We start from the raw sequence: 20,263 nt of genomic DNA on the forward strand, positions 1-20,263 counted from the left end.
GTTTCCCTCCCCCCCCCCCCCCCCCCCCGCCCTGATCGGAAATATGGGAAATGTTGCCAGCCTATCTAACAGGGCGGTTGTAAGGATGGCAAAGGGCCATAAGTCTAAAGTAAGAGTTTTTGCGTGCAAGAGGTGTGCCAGGCGTAATTGCTGATGGCCCCAGACTTCAGAAGGTTGGACCAGAACCTACGGGTTGAAATTAAATTAAACGAGTTATCGGCTAAACTTTAGGAAGAACTTCCTGACAGAGTGGTTCCTCAGTGGAACAGGCTTCCTCGGGAGGTGGTGGGCTCTCCTTCTTTGGAGGTTTTCAAGCAGAGGCTAGATGGCCATCTGACAGCAACGTTGATTCTGTGCACTTAGGCAGATCACGAGAAGGGAGGGCAGGAGGGGGGTTGCATCAGTGCTTCATTCTTCTGGCCCTTTCTTACATGCCCAGGGAAATGGTGATGGCCACTTTGGGGTCAGGAAGCAATTTTTCTCCAGGCCAGTCTGGCCAGGGATCCAGGAGATTTTTTTGCCCTCTTCTGGGCATGAAACGGGTCACTGGGTGTGTGTGGGGGGGGGGGGTATTTGTGAATTTCCTGCGTTGTGCAAGGGGTTGGACTAGGTGACCCTGGAGGTCCCTTCCAACTCTATGATTCTAATTTCAACTGCCCAAAACATTAACACGTGAAAACAATAACCACCTCTCAGCGTTTCTTCAAAAGTGCCTTTCTGCTCTGATTGTCTTGTGGCCACACTCCCATCTTTTCCAGGTGTCTTCTGCCATGACTGATGAAATTTGTCGACTTTCAGTACTGGTAGATGAATTTTGCTCTGATTTTCACCCGTCTCTGCAAGTTTTGAGATTATATAAAAGCGTAAGTTCGTGCATAGATGAAAATTGTTTTAAAATCTGTGTTCTCCCTGTTGCCTGTTGCATGACTAGAGCAAAGCTTAGGACTGTTTATATATGTGTATATACATGTGTGTGTGGATAGATTTATGTGGTTCGCAGTTTCTAAGTCGGTTAGATTATCCATTGACTGTTTGCTTCCCCCCCCCCTCTGTGAAACGCTCCAGGAGCTCAACAAGCACATAGAAGAAGGCTTGGGAAGGAACCTGGCCGACCGGTGCTCCAGTGAAGTCAACATGTCCATGTATCAGTCACAGCAGAATATGATTGGTAATGTTTGTGCGAAGGTTGCCGCTCTCTAACCCCTGTTCAGTCTTTCACATGTGACACGGAGGAGGGGAGGGACCACGGCTCAGGGGAAGAGCCTCTGCTCTGCATGCGGAAGATCCCAGGTTCAATCTTTAGCATTTCCGGGCAGTGGCGGACCTACATTTTTGGGACCCTGAAGCTTGAACTGTTACGGGGGGCCCCTTCTCAACCAGCAACAATGGGGCAACATCCAACAAGGTCCAAAGGTAGACAGTCATCAGAAGGGGTGGGGCTTGTTAGGATAAAGAGGTGAAAATCTAATTTTTGCTGTTAAAGCACACAAGCGAGACTAGTGCAGCCTGAATTGAGAACCCAGATGTCTTTTAATGGTTCTGATTGCCTAAGGGCTGAGCTGTAGAGCTGTAAAGCCATGCACCAACGAAGGATCCGAGGATCCAGCTGCCAAAATGTAGGCCATGCATAGATTCCGGCGAACTCAGCGAGCCCATACAGCTGGTGGTTCGGGCTTAAATTTTGAAATTTGACCATTTACGGGGACATTTTGAGGCCATACGAAATGGGGATTAGAGCATATTCTAAGGTCAGTATTAAGTACTTCAGTCCATTGGCTTCTGATCCTGTCACTAATCAATGTTTAATCAATTTTGTTGAAAAATTCACTCGTAAAAAAAAAAGTTGCTTCAGGGCCTCTCCAGGATTAGGGCCCCCGAAGCTTAAGCTTCATTGGTTTCATAGTCGATCCGTCCCGGTCTCCAGATAAAAGGACCAGGCAGTAGGTGACGGGACAGACCCCTCCCTGAGGCCCTGGAGAGCCACAGTCTGAGTAGACAACACTGACCTTGCTGGACCAAGGGTCTGGTTCAGTACAAGGCAGCTTCCTGTGTCCTGTGTCCATTTCTCCAGTTCCAGACTTCTCCAAACAGATGGACGTGTATCAGTCGTCATGGCCGTGACCGTGGCATCGCCACAAGCATGCAGGTGGAGGCGGCCACGTGCCCGTCCCTGCGTGGAAGTGCCACTTGGAAGATCTGTGCTTCTGGGTGGTCCCTTTTTGAGGCAACCCAATGAGACCCTGGAGAGTTGCTGGCAGCCCGAGTAGACAATACTGACTTCGACAGCCGAAGGGGGGTCTGGCTCAGGGTCCAGCAGCTTCAGGTGTTCAAATGCCCAGAATCTTTTAGGGAAGCTGAGGTCAAAAGAGGCCTTTCCTCCCTCTTGCACAGAGCTTGTAGGATCTAACCCTTTCCACTTGAGTGCCTCGCCAAAGCTGACCTGCTTTTCTGAAAAAAAAATAAAACCGGAATCTTATTTATACCAATCAAAATGGAGGCACAAAACGAGCACAATCCACGTGCCGTAGTCAGCTGTGATGGGAGGACCCAAGCTTAGAAGACCACCCATTGACCGTGCTCAATCCGCTCCCTTTTTTGTTCGTTTAGAAAACCTGAAGCCGCTTTTGCCTTCCGGGGTCCAGAACCAGCTCCACGTGCTCATCCCGTGCAGGACGTTTGACCTCAGCTACGATCTGAACTGCCACAGCCTGTGCGCAGATTTCCAAGAGGATATCACGTTCCGCTTTTCCTTGGGCTGGAGCGCCCTGGTCAGTCGGTTCCTCGGCCCAAAAAGCCCTCACCGGGTGCTCCTGGGCATGGCGGAGCCCACCCTCGCCGTAAGTGTTTGGAAAGGCTTTCCTAGGCAGACGGAGCTTGTGTTGGTGGCTCGTGCAGGCAGATGCTAAAAAGTGGGTAACGTCTCCAGTGTGAAGATAGACGGGGACTGGGGATCCGTGTTCGTCTGCCTGTGGTCATAGAAAAGAGCAAGGGTCCAGTAGTACCTTCAAGACTAACAAAAAATTGTGGCAGGGTATCTGGAGAAGTGAGCAGCGACTCACGAAAGCTCCTGCCCCGCCACAGTTTCTTTTAGTCTTTAAGTTGCTGCTGGACTCTTGCTCTTTTCTATATCTCTGGCATCAACATGGCATTCACTTGTGGACAAGGACTTGGCAGCAGAGCATGGCTGGGCCATCCTGCAGTAAACGTCCACAAAGAGATTTTTGTTTTTGGTCCCATCCCCCCCCCCCAATGCAGATATCTGTATTCCTCCTTTGGGGGAGGGGGTTTCCTTGTCCCATCGGAGCAGCATTTAGGGAATCGTAGAGTTAAACAGTTGGAAGGGGCGTGAAGACCATCCAGGACCAGCCCCCTGCACCATGCAGGATGACCTGAAACGTCCCTGACAAATAATTGTCCAAACTCTCCTTAAACGCCTCCAAGGAGGGAGACGCCACAACATCCCTGGGCAACCAGTTCTACCATTTTGGGCTGCACCAAGGAAGTCGCATTCTGCTGACGGGAATCTACTCCAGGATCCCAGGCAATGTCTAACTGTGTGTGTGTGTTCGAAGCAGCCATCAGCACTGAAGCAACAGGTCACCTGCCGATATACGCCTATGCTGGGTTTATTAAAAAGGTGCCTCTCCCGGTCCTTTGGCCAAGGGAGATGGCACCAAGTCCACCTTGGAACGGTCTCCCAGACAATACAGCTCAAGAGGTCTGCTGGCTGGCCCCGTCCCTGTGCCGGCCTGCCCTTACCTCTGCCCTCGCCCTCTTCTCTCCTAGCTCCCGAGGTCTCTAGCCTCAACCCCCTGCATCGCCAGCACCCCCACCTTGGCTGCAGAGAACCCATCGCAGGAAGAGCTCATGGTTTCCTTGGTAACAAATTTGGCATCGCTGACATCCCGGACCTCCATGACCATCATCATTGTCGGAGGAGTGGTAAGTTCCGTTGTTGCTTTGCGCCCTGGCGAGAAATCGTGGGAAGGGTTTAGACACACACACACCCGGGGGGGGGGGGGGGTTTGGACACATGTGTTCTGTGCTGCGACGCCTCTCCCTCTAGTTCCACATGCCCTCCCCCCTTGCCAAAACCTACACATGCCGTACTTCTTTGTGAGTGGCTGTTACTCACTGGCAGAGCATCTGCCTGGCACGCAGAAGGTCCCAGGTTTAGTCCCTGGCATCTCCAGTTAAAAGGACCAGGGAGTAAGTGATTGTTCAGAGGCCGGGAGAGTTACCTGTCCCGTGTTGTTTCATAGGGCAGCAATGTTGGCCTGCTGTAGGAGAGCTAGATTTGGGACCAGGAGCACTGGGGTGCGGCTCAGCGGTAGAGCATCTGCCTGGCATGCAGAAGGTCCCAGGTTCAGTCCCCCGGCATCTCCAGCTAGAAGGACCAGGCAGTAGGTGATGGGAGAGACAGACCTCTTCTGCCTGAGACCCCGGAGAGCCGCTGCCAGTCTGAGTAGACAATACTGACCTCGATGGACCGAGGGTCTGATTCGGTATAAGGCGGTTTCATGTGTTCACCTTAGAGACCAACAAGATTTGGGGGGCATCAGCTTTCGACAGCCAAAGCTACCTTTGTCAGATAGGAAGGGAGCTTTGATCGTTAGCTGTTGTAGGTTTTCCGGGTCCTACAATGCCAAGACCACGGCCATACAGCCCGGAAAATCTATAACAACTAATGGACTCCAGCCATGAAAGCCTTCGACAACATACGGAGCTTTGATCTTTGAAAGCTTATGCCCCCCAAAATCTTGCTGGTCTCTAAGGTGCTCAAATCTAGCTGTCCAAGCTCTAAGGTGCTCAAATCTAGCTGTCCAAGCTCTAAGGTGCTCAAATCTAGCTGTCCAAGCTCTAAGGTGCTCAAATCTAGCTGTCCAAGCTCTAAGGTGCTCAAATCTAGCTGTCCAAGCTCTAAGGTGCTCAAATCTAGCTGTCCAAGCTCTAAGGTGCTCAAATCTAGCTGTCCAAGGTTGTTCAGTGGTTAAGTGCACGGACTCTAATCTGGGAGAACCGGGTTTGGTTCCCCACTCCTCCACTTGCACCTGGCTGGATGGCCTTGGGCAAGCCATAGTTCTAATAAGAGCTGTCCTTGAAAAAGAGCAGTCTCTGTCAAGAGCTCTCTCAGCCCCACCTACCTCACAGGGTGTCTGTTGTGGGGAGGGGAAGGGAAAAGGAGTCTGTAAGCCGCTCTGAGACACCTTTGGGTAGTGAAGGGCGGGGTATAAATCCAATCTCCTTCTTCTTCTTCTTCAGGAACTCCCGCCATTACAAGTGGGCTGGGTTAGATGGCTCCCCAAAATTCCATTCCAGCTCTCACCATATTTTCAGGGCACTGTTTTACAGAAGATAAGGTGACTGTTTGGAGCCATACTGTTCATGGCCGCACAGTGAAGTGACACGTTGGCCCTGGGCTGCAGCTTTTAAATACGTTCTTAAAACGTCTCTCACTGGCTTGCCATTTTTTAAAAAAATGTAACCCAAAGAGTCTCAAAGAATCCGAAAAAGGCAGCAGACCCAGCCAAGGGAAGCTGCTGGTAAAACTCCCGTCAGTTTCCACTTTTTCTTTCAACCGCCAGGTAACAAGGTGGGCTTTTGCTTTCTTTAAAAATGATTTTCCAAACAGAAAAAGACCACCAAACTCATTCTGAACTATGGAGCGAATCCAGAAGAAGCTTTAGCCCCTTTGAGACGTAGTTGTAACGCCTCGAGAAGGTAAAATTTCGAGCAGGATCTTTCTCAAGGATCTCTGTCGGCCTCAGAAGAGCTGGTACAGGGGCATCAACTTAAGAACATAAGAGAAGCCATGTCAGATCAAGCCAGTGGCCCATCCAGTCCAACACTCTGTGTCATACAGTGGCCAAAACCCAGGTGCCATCAGGAGGTCCACCAGCGGGGCCAGAAGCCCTCCCACTGTTGCCCCCCAAGCACCAAGAATACAGAGCATCACTGCCCCCGACAGAGTGTTCCATCTTTACCTTGGGGCTAATAGCCATTCATGGACCTCTGCTCCATATGTTCATCCAGTCCCCTCTTGAAGCTGTCTATTCTTGTAGTCACCACAGCCTCCTGCGGCAGTGAGTTCCATGTGTTAATGACCCTTTGGGTGAAGAAGTACTTCCATTTATCTGCCTGCCGCTCATCTTTTTCATGGAGAGCCCACGAGTTCTTGTATTGTGAGAAAGCGAGAAAAAGTACTTCCTTCTCTGCCCCCTCCCTCCCATGTATAATTTGGTTGTGTTTCCTGTCTCATAAGCAAAGGTTTTGCCTGCTCTCTTTATCAATCAGTCACAGTTGCAGCGCCAAACATCTGTTTTCTCTTCCAGGTCTGGCGGACGGTCGGCTGGAAGGTCATCTCCCTCTCCTTGAGCATGTACGGCCTGCTGTATCTCTACGAGAGGCTCACCTGGACAACGAAAGCCAAAGAGCGAGCTTTCAAGCGGCAGTTTGTCAACTATGCCACTGAAAAGCTGCAGATGATTGTCACCTTCACCAGTAGAAACTGCAGCCATCAAGTGCAACAGTACGTCGCGTCTGTTTTTGTGGCACTCTGTCCCCAAGGAAAGGCACCACTCCTAGGCCCTTCCTCTCGAGGAAGCTGAGCAGCACCATGGAAGGATAAGAACATAAGAGACGCCAATGTTGGATCAGGCCAAAGGCCCATCCAGTCCAACACTCTGTATCACACAGTGGCCAGAAATACCAGGTGCCATCAGGAGGTCCAGCAATGGGACCAGGACACTAGAAGCCCTCCCACTGTTGCCCCCCACCCCAAGCACCAAGAAGACAGAGCATCACTTGCCCCAGGGTCCCTATCTATACCTTGTGGCTAATAGCCACTAATGGACCTCTGCCCCATATGCTTATCTAATTCCCTCTTGAAGCCGTCCATGCTTGTAGCCACCACCCCCTCCTGTGGAAGTGAATTCCATGTGTTAATCACTCTTTGGGTGAAGAAGTACTTCCTTTTATCCATTCTAACCCGACCGCTCAGCAATTTCATGGAGTGCCCACGAGTTCTTGTATTGTGAGAAAGGGAGAAAAGTACCTCTTTCTCTACCTGCTCTATCCCATGCATAATCTTATAAACCTCAATCATGTCCTGATATGGCCGGAGACTGAAAGAGCGTCTTCCTTTTTGAATGCAAACAGAGAAATGGTTTGGATCCTGTCTGCTGATGGCGGTGCCTTTCCTCTGGCGCAAGAAAAAGAGGAAAACATCGCAGTTAGGAGACTAGATCTAGAAGATCCAGTCTTGGTGGAGCAAAAAGAAGCAATAGGCGCTGGGGTCCTTTGCAAGCGTTTTTAGCTCTCTGCCAGGCAGTTTTGATTCCACTTACGCAGATATCCTCGAAAGCTCTGGAAAGCTGTAACATTGCCGCCTTTCCCGTTGGCTTCATCCACCGTTCCGCTCCCTACAGCTATTACCCCTTTGGTGATTTTGAACCACTTGCCGTCAAACGTCAATCCCTCAAAAGCAATTCCACCGTGTCTTCTCAATCCGCTGTGCCTATTCATATGAGACTGTGGCGCCATGGTTACAGAGTGGCTAGATTTGAGTCCAGTAGGACCTTCGGGACCAAACCTGAGGGCCACTTCCTAAAAACGATAAATGTGAAACAAATATATCAATAGTACAAAATTATCAAAAATACATGTCTTTTATTACAAGATGATTTAAAAACAGTTATGGGCCCACCTATAGCCTCAATACAAGATGAAATCTTACAGTGTACACAAAGGAAACCTAACGCGACCCAACGTGTTTCGGCCTAACTCGACTTCGCTGGTCAAGCATAAATAGAAGACTACATGCCCATTCAGTGTTCCCTCTAAGCTGAGTTGGTGTGAGCCAGCTCACAGTTTTTTAGCCTCCGGCTCACACATTTTTGTCTTCGCTCAGGAAGGACGGCTCCAGAGCAAACTAATTCAGGGCAGTAGCCAAATTGCTCATTCGCAACTTTAATGCCAGTAGATCACAAAGTAGAATTTTTGCTCATAAGACTCCACAGCTTAGAGGGAGCATTGATACCATTATGGTACATTGGCTCTGAATTGCTCTTGAGGCTGTATCTTCTGGACCAAAAGAGGAAGGCATAGCATTGAAACATCACCTGATTATGACACAAGGTGATATCATATGAAGCCTCCCTAATACTACTATGCCTTACGTCATTGATTATAACAATACAACTTCTTTGTCTTTCTACATTGATTAACTGTTTGTATTATCACTGCAATATTGAGCCTAAGTGTACACTGGCCCTGGTCACACGGGAGGATTTGCCCCGCGGAACGGACGGATTGAGGGCAGATTAAACCGGCGCGATCAGATGCCAACATCTGGCAAGCGTCACGCCCCCGCCCCCAACCTGTCCCTTCCGGTTGAAGATACGGAGTTAAAAAAAAAAACCCTGCAAAACACTACTATCTACTTGAAAATGCGCAGCAGGGGTGGCCGTGTGATCGCTGACACGTCCATCTCCCGCTGCATGCGAGGCCCCCTGCTGGAACTGCGCATGCGCACACATGCGCAACTGACTCGCCTTGCTCTCCTGTCCGTGGCTTCCCCCTCGGCATCTGATCACGCTGGGGAACATATGCGCGGCGGCTCGGGGAATCTGTCTGATTCTGCTGCCGCGCTTCTCTTTTCTTGCGGCTCTAAAAAGCCACACTTCCGCCACGGCTTTTCCTGCGCCTCTCTATGCTTTACCACTGAAGGCGGCCAGTTGGGCCAAAACATGTTGGGTTGCATTAGGCTTCATTTGTGTACATTGTACGATCTTACCTTGTATTGAGGATATAGTTGGGTCCATAACTGTTTTTACCTTGTAATAAATGCATGTATTTTTGATAATTTTGTACCATTGATATATTAATGTTTCACATTTATTGTTTTTAGGAACTGGCCCTCAGATTTGTATTCATTTAACCTTCCTGGTTCTTAATTCATTTTTGGTGGGGGGTTTTTGTTTCCGTCCTCCTTTCCTTCCTTTGGACCTTAGAGGCGAACAAGATTTGCTCCAACCCCCTCATCATCTTGCTTGCCCTCCTCTGTGCTTTTCCCAGCTCTGCAGTGTCCTTTTTGAGATATGGGGACCAGAACTGGACACGGCATTCCAAATGAGGCCGCACCATCGGTCGATACGGGGGCAGTGTTCCCTCTAAGCTGAGTTGGTGTGAGCCAGCTCACAGTTTTTTAGCCTTCAGCTCACATGTTTTTGATCTAGCTCAGGAAGGATGGCCTCAAAGCAAACTAATTTATGCAGCAACCAGATGGCTCGCTCACAACTTCAATGCTCGTAGCTCACAAAGTAGGATTTTCACTCACAAGACTCCACAGCTTAGAGGGAACATTGTACGGGGGTATTATAGTATTGGCCGTTTTATTCCCAGTCCTTTATGATCCCTGACATATAGTTTGCCTTTTTTCAGTGCTGCAGCACACTGGGTTGATACTGTCTTGGAGCCTTCTCTCCCTCTGGCCTCAATTCCAGTAACTATTGAACATTTCCGGTTATCAGCGTTGTCTATATATCTGGTGAAACAACTTGAAAACTTAGTTGATGTTTCTGAGGGAGAAACATCGCCTGTACCCAAATGAATGGAACTACCTTTCTGTTTTTCCTGGAAGAAAAAGTTGTGGGTGATTCCAAAGCCTGCACGTCCCCGTGCCAACAGACTCTGAGCCGGTCTTGTCAAGCAGGATTCGTGCTCTCGGTGCGGAATCCTTCCAGATGCTGCCAGGAGACAACCTAAATTCCGAGACTAGAATACGCTCGGTTTGACTGTGTCGCTTGTCTTGTAGGAGTCCAAATCTCCACTGCAATCCCGGGATATAAATCCAATCTCTTCTCTTGTACAGTGGGTTCTGTTTTTAGTATTTATAATACCTGCCCCCCCCCCATTAATTTATTTTTTTACTTGGAGGGATGGAAGGAGAGCAGATCTCACTTTTAGAAGCGACCATTTCAGCGTTCCGTGCGCCTTGGTGTTTAGTCATGCCGGCCACATGACCACAGAAACGTCTTCGGACAGCGCTGGCTCTTCGGCTTTGAAACGGAGACGAGCACCGCAACCCTAGAGTCGGACTCGACTGGCTTTCGAGCAAGGGAACCTTTACCTTTATTTCTCCCCTGCTGTTTTCTTCAACCATTTTGTCTCGCATAACAGCAGGGAGAGGACAGAGGCAGCTGCGTCTGAGCAGCGCCTGCTCAGAATGAATTGGGCCCCTCTGTGCCCCCTGTTTAAAATTTCCTTTTTTGTCCGTGCTGCATTGGGAAGGAGACATTCTTAACAGAATGCTCGCTGTTCATAATAAGCCTATGGGATTGTGGCCGGAGTGCAAGGCCCCCTCTGACAAGTCTTTCATTCTGGGCCTACCGGGCGGAACAAGCTGGTGGACCTGATCTTTGGTGGCTTTTCTCTCTCACAGGGAAATGGCCACGACGTTCGCTCGTCTCTGCCAGCAAGTTGACATCACCGAGAGGAACCTGGAAGAAGCGATCGCCCGGTTGTCCAAAGGAATTGACCAGCTAGAGAAAATCCAGAGCCACTCCAAGCAGCTACGGTAAATGGCTGGGGAGGGGGCCCCTGTTTTGTGGTGGTGGGGGGTCGCTGTTTCTAAAATTGACATCTCAAGAAGCCTCACATATTGGCTAAAGCCCAGGGGATTGTGAAATCAGGGGATTGTGTTGAGTTTGAGGTGGTAATCTACCTTGGGATGATGTTGAGGGGGTCAGAGGGGGCCCTTTAGACGTTACGGAGAATCAGATGCATTTTCCCCACGTGTGTCTAATCTGGCGGAGAGCCATGACCGACCCTCCCTTCCTGGAATGGCTGTCTCTGTGACGCATGTGTCTGCAAAAATACGTTCCCGTACATAACGTTATCATTATATTATTATTAGAGCCTTAACCCTTGCCTTAACTGGCTTCCTCTCTCTGTTGAAACCCCCCCCCCTTGAAATTTGAATCAGGAAAGGCAATCCCTCCATTGCTTCTTAGTCTATTTAAAGTGCGGACACTCACACTTTTTGGCAAGGATGCCAAGAGACACGCAAACGGGCATGCCTTCAAAAAAAAGAAAGAAAAAGAAAAGCAGTCCGGAAAACCTGTTAAAAACTAAATGAGGGTTGTAAGCACAACGGTGAATCCCTTTTTAGAGTACTGGGACAGTGGGGAAGGGCCCAAGATCTCAAAAAGTCCCCTTCCAAAGTTGGCCCTTGTTCCCTCGTGGGAGCCTGAGATCAGTACAAAGCCGCTGTCGGTAGGTGCTTTCCTTTCTCTCCCCCTTCCCTAAAACCAGATTGCAGTTCATGAACTTGCAGTGGAGCTGGTAAGCCCCCCCCCCAGGGCTGCCAAGTCCCCCTGGGGGGCGGGAAAACCCCGCCCCAGAGGCCCGTTCCCCGATGACGGGGAATCGGGTCCTGGGGGGAACCCCGCCCCGGCGTGCGCGTCACAGGGAAGTGACGTCATGACGCCGGGCACGCTATGGTTTTCCCTTGTAAACCCTACCCCCCCCCCCTCCGGTAAGATCAGGTGGCCTGAAAAAATATGCTTCTCACCCCTCGTCTTTTTCAATGTGACATCTATTCCGGTGCAGAGTTCTGGTGAGCTCAAAAGCTTGTACAGTGTTTCGTGTTCAGTTGGTTGGTCCTAACGAAAGGTATTGACACAGATCTTGTTCCTGCCGCTTCAGCCCTTGAAATCGCTGTCTGAAACAGCACTGCCCCCTTGTGGCGGGAACTCCCACACAGCCTCTCTAAGCGGCTTACCAAATGAATGAATCAACCTCACTGCCAATGTTCCCTCTAAGATGAGTTAGTGTGAGCTAGCTCACAGTTTCTTTAGCCTCCAGCTCACACATTTTTGTCTTAGCTCAGGAAGGATGGCTCTTTTTTGTTGGTGTTGTTCAGTCGCACAGTCGAGTCCAACTCTTTGCGGCCCCCATGGACCAGATCACGCCAGGCCCTCCTGTCTTCCGCCGTCCTCTGAAGTTGGCTCAATTTCATGTTCGTTGCATCTATGACACTGTCTAACCATCTCATCCTTTGCCGTCCCCGTCTTCTTTGACCTTCAATCTTTGCCAGCATCAGGGTCTTCTCCAGTGAGTGCAGTAGCCAAATCACTCACTCACAAGTTTAATGCCAGTAGCTCACAAAGTGGAATTGTTGCTCACAAGACTCCACAGTTTAGAGGGAGCATTGCTCACTGCATGCAGGTTTCCCTATGCATGCAGAGCCAATGTGGTGAGATGGTTAGAGTACTGGAGTAAGATCCGGGGGACCCTGGCCGTTAGGTCCTGTTCTGCAATGAAACTTCAGACCACTCACTCTCTAAGCCAAACCTTCCTCACAGGGTTTTCAGGGTAAAATGTGGGCGTACCATGTACATTGAGTTGGATAAAAATGTACTGGATCCGTTAAGAAGAGATTGGATTTATACCCCGCCCTTCACTGAGAGTCTCAGAGCGGCTTACAATCTTCTTTCCCTTCCCCTCCCCACAACAGACACACTGTGAAGTAGGTGGGGCTGAGAGAGCTCTGAGAGAACTTGTGACTGACCCAGGGTCACTCCAGCAGCTGCATGTGGAGGAGTGGGGAATCAAACCCAGTTCTCCCAGATTAGAATCCGCACTCCTAACCACTACACCAAACTGGACTGGTGGTCTACTGAACTGAAGACACTACAGTGTTGGGGCTAATCCATGTCTGAAGCATCTTATGGTGTCAGATGTCTCTCTTGCCAGTTTCCATGTAGTTGGTGTAGTATTAGAATTGGCCCTTGGTAATCTTGTGTATTCTGTGCACAACAGTGTCTGCATGTTGGTTAGACCAAGGGTGTCATACATATGGTCCGTGGGCCAGAACCGGCCCATTCAAGGCCCTTTATTGCCAGATGACAGAGGCTGTGCATTACGTCCTCATATACTGTCCCAGTGCTAATGAGGAATGGGTGGTGGAAGCGGGCGGGTGGGCATCAGGGAGATACTTTAAGGAAATACTGTGAGAGTGTTAATGTTTTAAGCATGTTTGTATTCTGAGTAAAAATAATATTGGTAATTGCCAGTGTCTTTTATAAAGTTTGTATCTCTGGTACCTGGCATTACATTTTATGGCACACATGGCCCAGCTTGGCAAAGTGACATTTCTGTCGGATCTGGCCCTCAGAACAAATGAGTTTAACACCTCTGGCCGTGGATCATTCTGGTTTCCCTTCGGTTGCTCCTCAGATAGTGGGTGAATTCACAATAGGACTTGGTCTATGGACGTCCTCTCCAACCTCCCCCCTCCCCCTTTTGTCTTACAGGAAAAAAGCCGTTCAGCTGGAAGGAGAACTCGATGGTTTCACAAAGCAGTTTCTCCAACCAAAATAGAGAGAAGCTTTCGTCTTTCTCCCCGCTGCCCCAGTGCCCCTGTAGGAAGCGCCAGATGGATCTTAAAAGATGATGTGATTTTTCCACACTCAAGCCACATGAATTTTTTCAAGCTCCGTTTCTCTCTCTCCACTGCCGCCCAACTCCTTTTTGATGCTTAGATAATGAACTGGGCCTGGAGGTGCGGGAGACGGAAAGTATTATTTAACCACTGACTTGGATCATTTTGCAATTTTTCTCAAAAGTAATTATTTATATTAACGGGTGAATATATAATGTATTATTTGGAGATGTAAAAAAGAAAATCCAAGAAAAATAAATGAGCAAGAACTTATAGTATTTTGTATTAGCTTTTACCCCCGGGGCAATCTTTTCTTTCTGGCATCCAGGAAGAGGAAACCCCCCCAAAAAACCTCCTTTGTAAAATTAACTCTTAGAGCCAAGCTAGACAGGATGCCGTCCCTGGGTTCACGTCTCCATTTTGTAGAGTTCTGAAACACCTTTAAAGAGCATCGTGGGGGCCCAGTTCTAATCAGGGTCACCCTACTGAGAGGAGGGGCCCCGCGCAGCAGCGGTCCCGACCAGGATGATACCAGGGACTGCATCTCGTCTACTTTGGTCCTTAGCTGGAATTCTCTGTGGGAATGTGTGTTGCTGACTTTTTCTGCAGCTCAGTTACAGAGCTTAAGTACTGAGTAGGGGTGTGCAATTTTTTTTTAATCCGTTATTTTTTTTTGTTCGGGTCTGTTGAACCCCCCCAAAACATTTCAGGATCCGGGATTTTTTGGAAATCTTGAATTTTTGTGGGGTCCAATAGACCCAAGAATTTAAATACAGGATTTTAAAAAGCCAGCCTAATCCTGGGGCTGGCTTGCCTCGCTTCTCATGCAGTCCAATTTAAACCGGGCTACTGAAGAAGCGAGCCCCAGGAGTTCCTGTGCCGTGCGGAGCACATTACTCTGCACGGCGCAACCAATCCTGGCTGGGCTCACTTCTCCTGCCCCCATTCTTCATTGTTTCCAATGGAGGGGGAAAGAAGGCGTTTAAGGGGATCACGGTCCCTTTGAACACCTTCTGCAAGCTGTGAGCCTGGGAGTGAACTCTGAAGGCATTTAAAGGGCTCTCAGTCTCTTTAAATGCCTTCTCCAAGCTAAGAGTTCACTCCAAAAGCATTTAAAGGGACTGAGAGCCCTTTAAATGCACTTTAACTGCAAGTATCCAGCGATCCTGAAAAATCCCAAATACTTTAGGAATTTTTCGGGCTCGGCCATTTCAGATAACCGAATAAATTCTGGCTATCTATATCTGGCTGGGGAAAAAATCTGGAAAATACCTGTAAGGTATTTTTTGGCTTGGATAAATTGAATGCATGTCCCTAGTACTGAGTGATAGCATATTTAAAGAGATTTATGGAACTTAATTGCAGGTAATCCCAGGCAGCTAGGAGGTTTCACTTTCTTCTGAAGCCAGTTTTTGAGCTGCATATTGAAGCTTTAATGTCCTCACCAATGAAACGCCACGGTTAAGATTATACCTTTCTTTGGCCGCAGGGATTGGGGCAGTATTTTGCATAATTTTGTGAGGCATGCTTTGCTGCCATTTCCCTCCCACATGATAGCCAAATTCCCAGAAGGCCACAGTTAAGATTACACCTTTCTTTGGCCACAGGGATTGGGGTGGTATTTTGCATACTTTTGTGAGGCATGCTTTGCTGTCATTTCCCTCCCCTCCCACATGATAGCCAAATTCCCAGAAGCCAAAGGTGTGGAATACTAGAATAAGGGACATCGGAACGATGGTCATTTGAGTTTTCTGGGCAGCAGTGAGTTTAGCTACCACTGTTTCTGCACTGTTTTTCTATCTGGGGCCTATTCCGTATTCTCGTTTCCCTCACTTGTAAATTCTTGTTTCTTGGGGGGGGGGGTCCTGTTCCACACATTTTTGCTCCCTCTAGGGGTTGATTCAATAGTACATTGGTTTATATCCAGCATAAAACCCTGCAGTTTAATTCTTGGTTGGACATAAACCAATGTAATATTTAATCAACCACTAGAGGGAGCAAAAATGTGTGGAACAAGATACCACCCCGCCCCCAAAGAACAGGAACTTACAAGCGAGGAAAATGAGATTGCAGAAAAGCCCTCAGTCATGTCTCATGCAGTTCTGAGGGATCCAAACATCTGCAGGAGTAATGAATTCCTATTAAATTTCATGAACATGGCCTAAAATCCTTTCGGACAGCCTGATGTATGTTGCAAAGAAGGGAATGGGGTAGTTTTAAAGACCTGGCACAAGCTAAGGAGTGGCCATCTCACTCGTGGGGGATAATCCGTCAACAGGGGCCTTCTTGCCCAGTGGTGTGCATAAGCAAGGAAGCCCCTTAAGGCTCCTTTAAAGCCTTGGGGGTCACCTAGAATGAACCGCAGGTACCCCCTCGCCCACTAACATTGCACAAGCAAACCGATGCATGTGATTTCTGTAACGCTTTTCCAGATGTGTGTTAACGCACAAGAGTGGGGTTGCTTTTTTTTTTTAAAGAGGAGTAAAGTGAACACATGCATGTTTTTAAAGCAAACGGAGAATGAATTCTTTAGTTCCCGTTCCGTGCTGGGTGCTTGAAAGGGAGAGATCACTGGTCACCAAGGGCTACTGAAAAACACTCGCTGGGTTCCGTACTGGTTTCTTGCTGAGCAAGAAATGAGAATTGCCATTGTGTGCTTTCCCCCCCGCTTGCTGGTGCATTTAAACCATCTGAAATGTTTCATGCAGCTCTTCTGAAACCTGCCTAGAAGCATAAAAAGGGGGAAACTACAGATGCAGCTGGCCGGTTTTTAATATGTCTATATATTTTTAATGTGACCGTGACTACCTAACAGCCAGTTCAGGTTATCTGAGATTGCTGTTACGTATCCCCCAGTACTGAAAGCATTTGTCTGAGACTCTCCTTTTGATGTGCACATTCGCCAAGGAAAACCCTGAACAGCCGTCCTTGCCGGAGTTAACCCACGTAGTCATTGATCAGCTGATTTGTCCTGTGTGTGTGTCAGGACACAGCAGCAGGGCCACAAAAAGTTTGGTGTCCTCTGCTGGCTGCAGAAATGTGACGTTTAGGGCAGAGCAGGCTGTTCTCTCAACTGCAAGGGCTCAAGCTGTCTTACTCCGACGAGTTTAAAACATGCTGACTCGATGACAATCAGCATTTCCTTTGCAAGACTACCAGTTTTCTGTTGGAAGTTATGACTGAATAAATAAACTTCTAGATTTCTACAGCAGTCACGTGTCCTGAATTTTTTTTATACCCCATTCTGCATTCGAAGAGCCTACTCTTGAGTTCTTTCTCTACATTCACCTGGATTCTGCTTTGTAACCTCACCCACCTTCGTGTTCTCAAAAGACACTGTCTCGCCTCTCGTGGGTCCCTGCCTCCCCTTGTTTTCCACCCAGCTCCCCCATCCCAGCTAAGACTGAACAGAATCACACACTTTCAATTAGCTAAGTAGTTCTTAACATTCAACTGCTATCCATTATTGAATGCCTTTCCAGCAAGAAGCTTAAAAAGGAGAGATTGGATTTATACCCCTCCCATCACTCAGAGCGGCTTACAAACTCCCTTCCCCTCCCCACAACAGACATCCTGTGAGGGAGGTGGGGCTGAGAGAGCTCTTTCCAGAACTGCTCTTTTCAAGGACAGCTCTTATCAGAACTATGGCTTGCCCAAGGTCATCCAGTAGCTGCAAGTGGAGGAGTGGGGAATCAAACCCGGTTCTCCCAGATTAAGAACACAACCCCTACACCAAACCAGGCTCTTAACAGCAGAATCCCAGCCAAGGCAACCCTTTAAATATCTATTTATTTACTTCATTTATACGTTGCCTTTCTTCCCAGTGGGGATCCAAAGCAGCTGACGCCATTCTCCTCTCCGATATTTTATCCTCTCAACAACCCTGTGAGGTAGGCGAGGCTGAGAGTGTTGCCTGGCCCAGCAGCACCAAGGAAGCTTCCATGGCAGAGCAGGGATTTGAACCTGGCGCTCCCAGATCCTTGTCTGCTGCTCTTGCCCCGACAAGACAGACAGGGGCCAGTGTTCCCTCTAAGCTGAGTTAGAGTGAGCCAGCTCACAGTTTTTTAGCCTCCAGCTCACACATTTCTGTCTCAGCTCGGGAAGGAGGGCTCCAGAGCAGACTGATTTATGCAGGAGCCAAATTGCTCGCTCACCACTTTAATGCCAGTAGCTCACAAAGTAGAATTTTTGCTCACAAGACTCTGCAGCTTAGAGGGAGCATTGACAGGGGCTCTCCTAAATGTACCCATTTCCGAGCCAGACTAGTACTGTTCGGAGACTCTGGTTTTCCCCTTGCCTTGGTTGCTATTACAGCAGTCCTCTTATCTTCTGGCAGCTTCTTAGGCATCCTTAACTCTCGGGGATGGATGGGAATTTCTTCTGTCCCAAGTGGGGAGTGTTCCTCTTTGCTGCATGCTGTAGCCAGGGCCACATTATGACTTCCGTAGGCCCTTCCCACCATAATAAAGGTAAAGGGGCTGCAGTGGCTCAAGTGGTTAAGACGCTGAACTGCAGACCTGAAGGTCGGTAGTTCCACAGTTCGAGACCCGAGTGTGCCGCATGACGGAGTGAGCTCCCCTCTCTACTTGCAAGAAATTGCAAGTAGATAAATAGGTACCACTTCGGAGGGAAGGTAACAGCGTTCGGTGTGCCTTGGTGTTTAGTCATGCCGGCCACATGACCATGGAAACGTCTTCGGACAGCGCTGGCTCTTCGGCTTGGAAACGGAGATGAGCACTGCGTCCCTAGAGTCGGATTCGACTGGCTTTCGAGCAAGGGAAACCTTTACCCACCATAATATCAAAATTCAAAATTATTTTTGATATAACTTTGTACGTCAACATTTTATTTTTTATTCTGTTCTAGGGCAAAATTTAATAGATTTTCATGGGCCCTAAACATTTTTTTTTCTGGTGTGAGAAAAAAATTAAAACATTTTCGTGGAGCCCTGAAAGTACCATGGGCCCTAGGCACTGTGCCTACGGGGTGTGTGTGCCTATTTCCCCCAAAGAGTTGCAAATCACCTCCGGGGAGGGGGATACAGCCCAGGTTAGGAATTTTATTTATTTATTTAGTAGACTTTTACCCAGCCCTCCCGGCAAAGCTGGCTCAGGGCGGCTCACAACAATATAAAACAACACACTATAAGTTACAAAATCCATTAAACACAAATTCTAAAACCATACAGATCATAACATACTAAAGTGCTAGTAGTGGTTCCTCAGCGTACAGAATCTCTGTTAACCCTCCTTCAGTCATCTCTCAAGCACAATTGGGCTGCCACAGCGGTTTAGATTTTTCCCACGCTGCTAAAATTTCCATCACATCACTTCTTGCCTGTCCCTTCACCCAAGAAAAGCTCCGGTGTTCCTAAGGCATTTTTATTCCACACATACAAACACAAGAGCAAATCCTTCTCTGCTCTCCGTGACGTTCCAAAATAACTTTTCCTCTGGGAGAGTTGGAAGAATCTTTCCTCATAATCTGAGGGGAGGGTCCCGCTGGAACAGAATTTCATGGGGCCTCGTAGGGAGGCAGGAAAACGGTACTGCCTGGGCTGTCAAGCCCTGACGTGGATTGCCCAGGCTAGCCTCATCTTGTCCGATCACAGAAGCGAAGTTGGGTTGGTCTTGTTCAGTACTAAAATGGGAGACCGCCAAGGAATATCAGGGTCCCTAGGCAAAGGCGGGTGTTGCCTTCTGACACACTTCCAGTGATGTCAGGGTGTGTGGCATATGCAAATAAGTTATGCTAATGAGTCATGCTAATGAGCTCCTGCACCTCTTTTTCTACGAAATGACCCCTGATCACATCCCTCCTGTACTCTCATTGCTGTGATTCTGCGATTTCACTTCTTGCCTGTCCCTTCACCCAAGAAAAGCTCCGGTGTTCCTAAGGCATTTTTACTCCACACATACAAACACAAGAGCAAATCCTTCTCTGCTCTCCGTGACGTTCCAAAATAACTTTTCCTCTGGGAGAGTTGGAAGAATCTTTCCTCATAATCTGAGGGGAGGGTCCCGCTGGAACAGAATTTCATGGGGCCTCGTAGGGAGGCAGGAAAACGGTACTGCCTGGGCTGTCAAGCCCTGACGTGGATTGCCCAGGCTAGCCTCATCTTGTCCGATCACAGAAGCGAAGTTGGGTTGGTCTTGTTCAGTACTAAAATGGGAGACCGCCAAGGAATATCAGGGTCCCTAGGCAAAGGCAGGCCATGGCAAACCACCTCTAAATGGCTCTTGCCTTGAAAACCCAACAGGGGTCACCGTGAGTTGGCTGCAACCGGATGGCAAAATAAACAGTGGAAATCTTTCAGCTTACAGCAGCATCTTATCTGCATCCAAGTCCTAGCAAGAAAGCCAAAAAGGTCCCCCTAAAACAACATAGAATATAGTTCTGTATTTTAACCAGGACGCAGTTGTTAACAGTGCCGGAAAAATCAAGAGGAAACTTCTGATGACTGAAGGAGGTGCAATTTATTTTCTTAACTTCATTTACACCCTAACGGGGATCTAAAACAGCCCACGCCATCCTCCTTGCGTCTGTTTTACCTTCACAACAACCTTGTGAAGTAGGGTAAGGCTGAGAGTATGGGATTGGCCCACTCCCTCCATAGCAGAATTGTGGAGATTTGGTCCTGGGCCTCCCCCAATCTGAGCCTGACACTGACCACCCCGCTACCAATCAGATCTCTCCAACATTTATTTTCTTAACTTCATTGACACCCTTACTTCATTTTCTTAACTTCATTTACACGCCATCCTCCTTGCGTCTCTTTTACCTTCACAACAACCTTGTGAAGTAGGGTAAGGCTGAGAG

At 48.5% G+C, this 20,263-nt stretch overlaps 1 protein-coding gene across 1 annotated transcript in view; it reads left to right on the forward strand.

The window, feature by feature from the left end:
- Positions 1-14,136, forward strand: part of MFN1 (mitofusin 1) — a 23,145-nt gene extending 9,009 nt beyond the window's left edge. Inside the window, exons 7-13 of the mRNA XM_015423348.1 lie at positions 759-863; positions 1,066-1,168; positions 2,608-2,837; positions 3,787-3,942; positions 6,333-6,529; positions 10,442-10,576; positions 13,317-14,136. Of these exons, the coding sequence (XP_015278834.1) occupies positions 759-863; positions 1,066-1,168; positions 2,608-2,837; positions 3,787-3,942; positions 6,333-6,529; positions 10,442-10,576; positions 13,317-13,383 (993 nt within the window). The 3' untranslated portion in view covers positions 13,384-14,136. The remainder of the gene's footprint in view (positions 1-758; positions 864-1,065; positions 1,169-2,607; positions 2,838-3,786; positions 3,943-6,332; positions 6,530-10,441; positions 10,577-13,316) is intronic.
- Positions 14,137-20,263: the final 6,127 nt, after the last annotated feature.

This window comes from Gekko japonicus, unplaced genomic scaffold (genome assembly GCF_001447785.1).
Source record: "Gekko japonicus isolate JY-2015 unplaced genomic scaffold, Gekko_japonicus_V1.1 scaffold1556, whole genome shotgun sequence".
Classification (NCBI taxonomy): Eukaryota; Metazoa; Chordata; class Lepidosauria; order Squamata; family Gekkonidae; genus Gekko; species Gekko japonicus.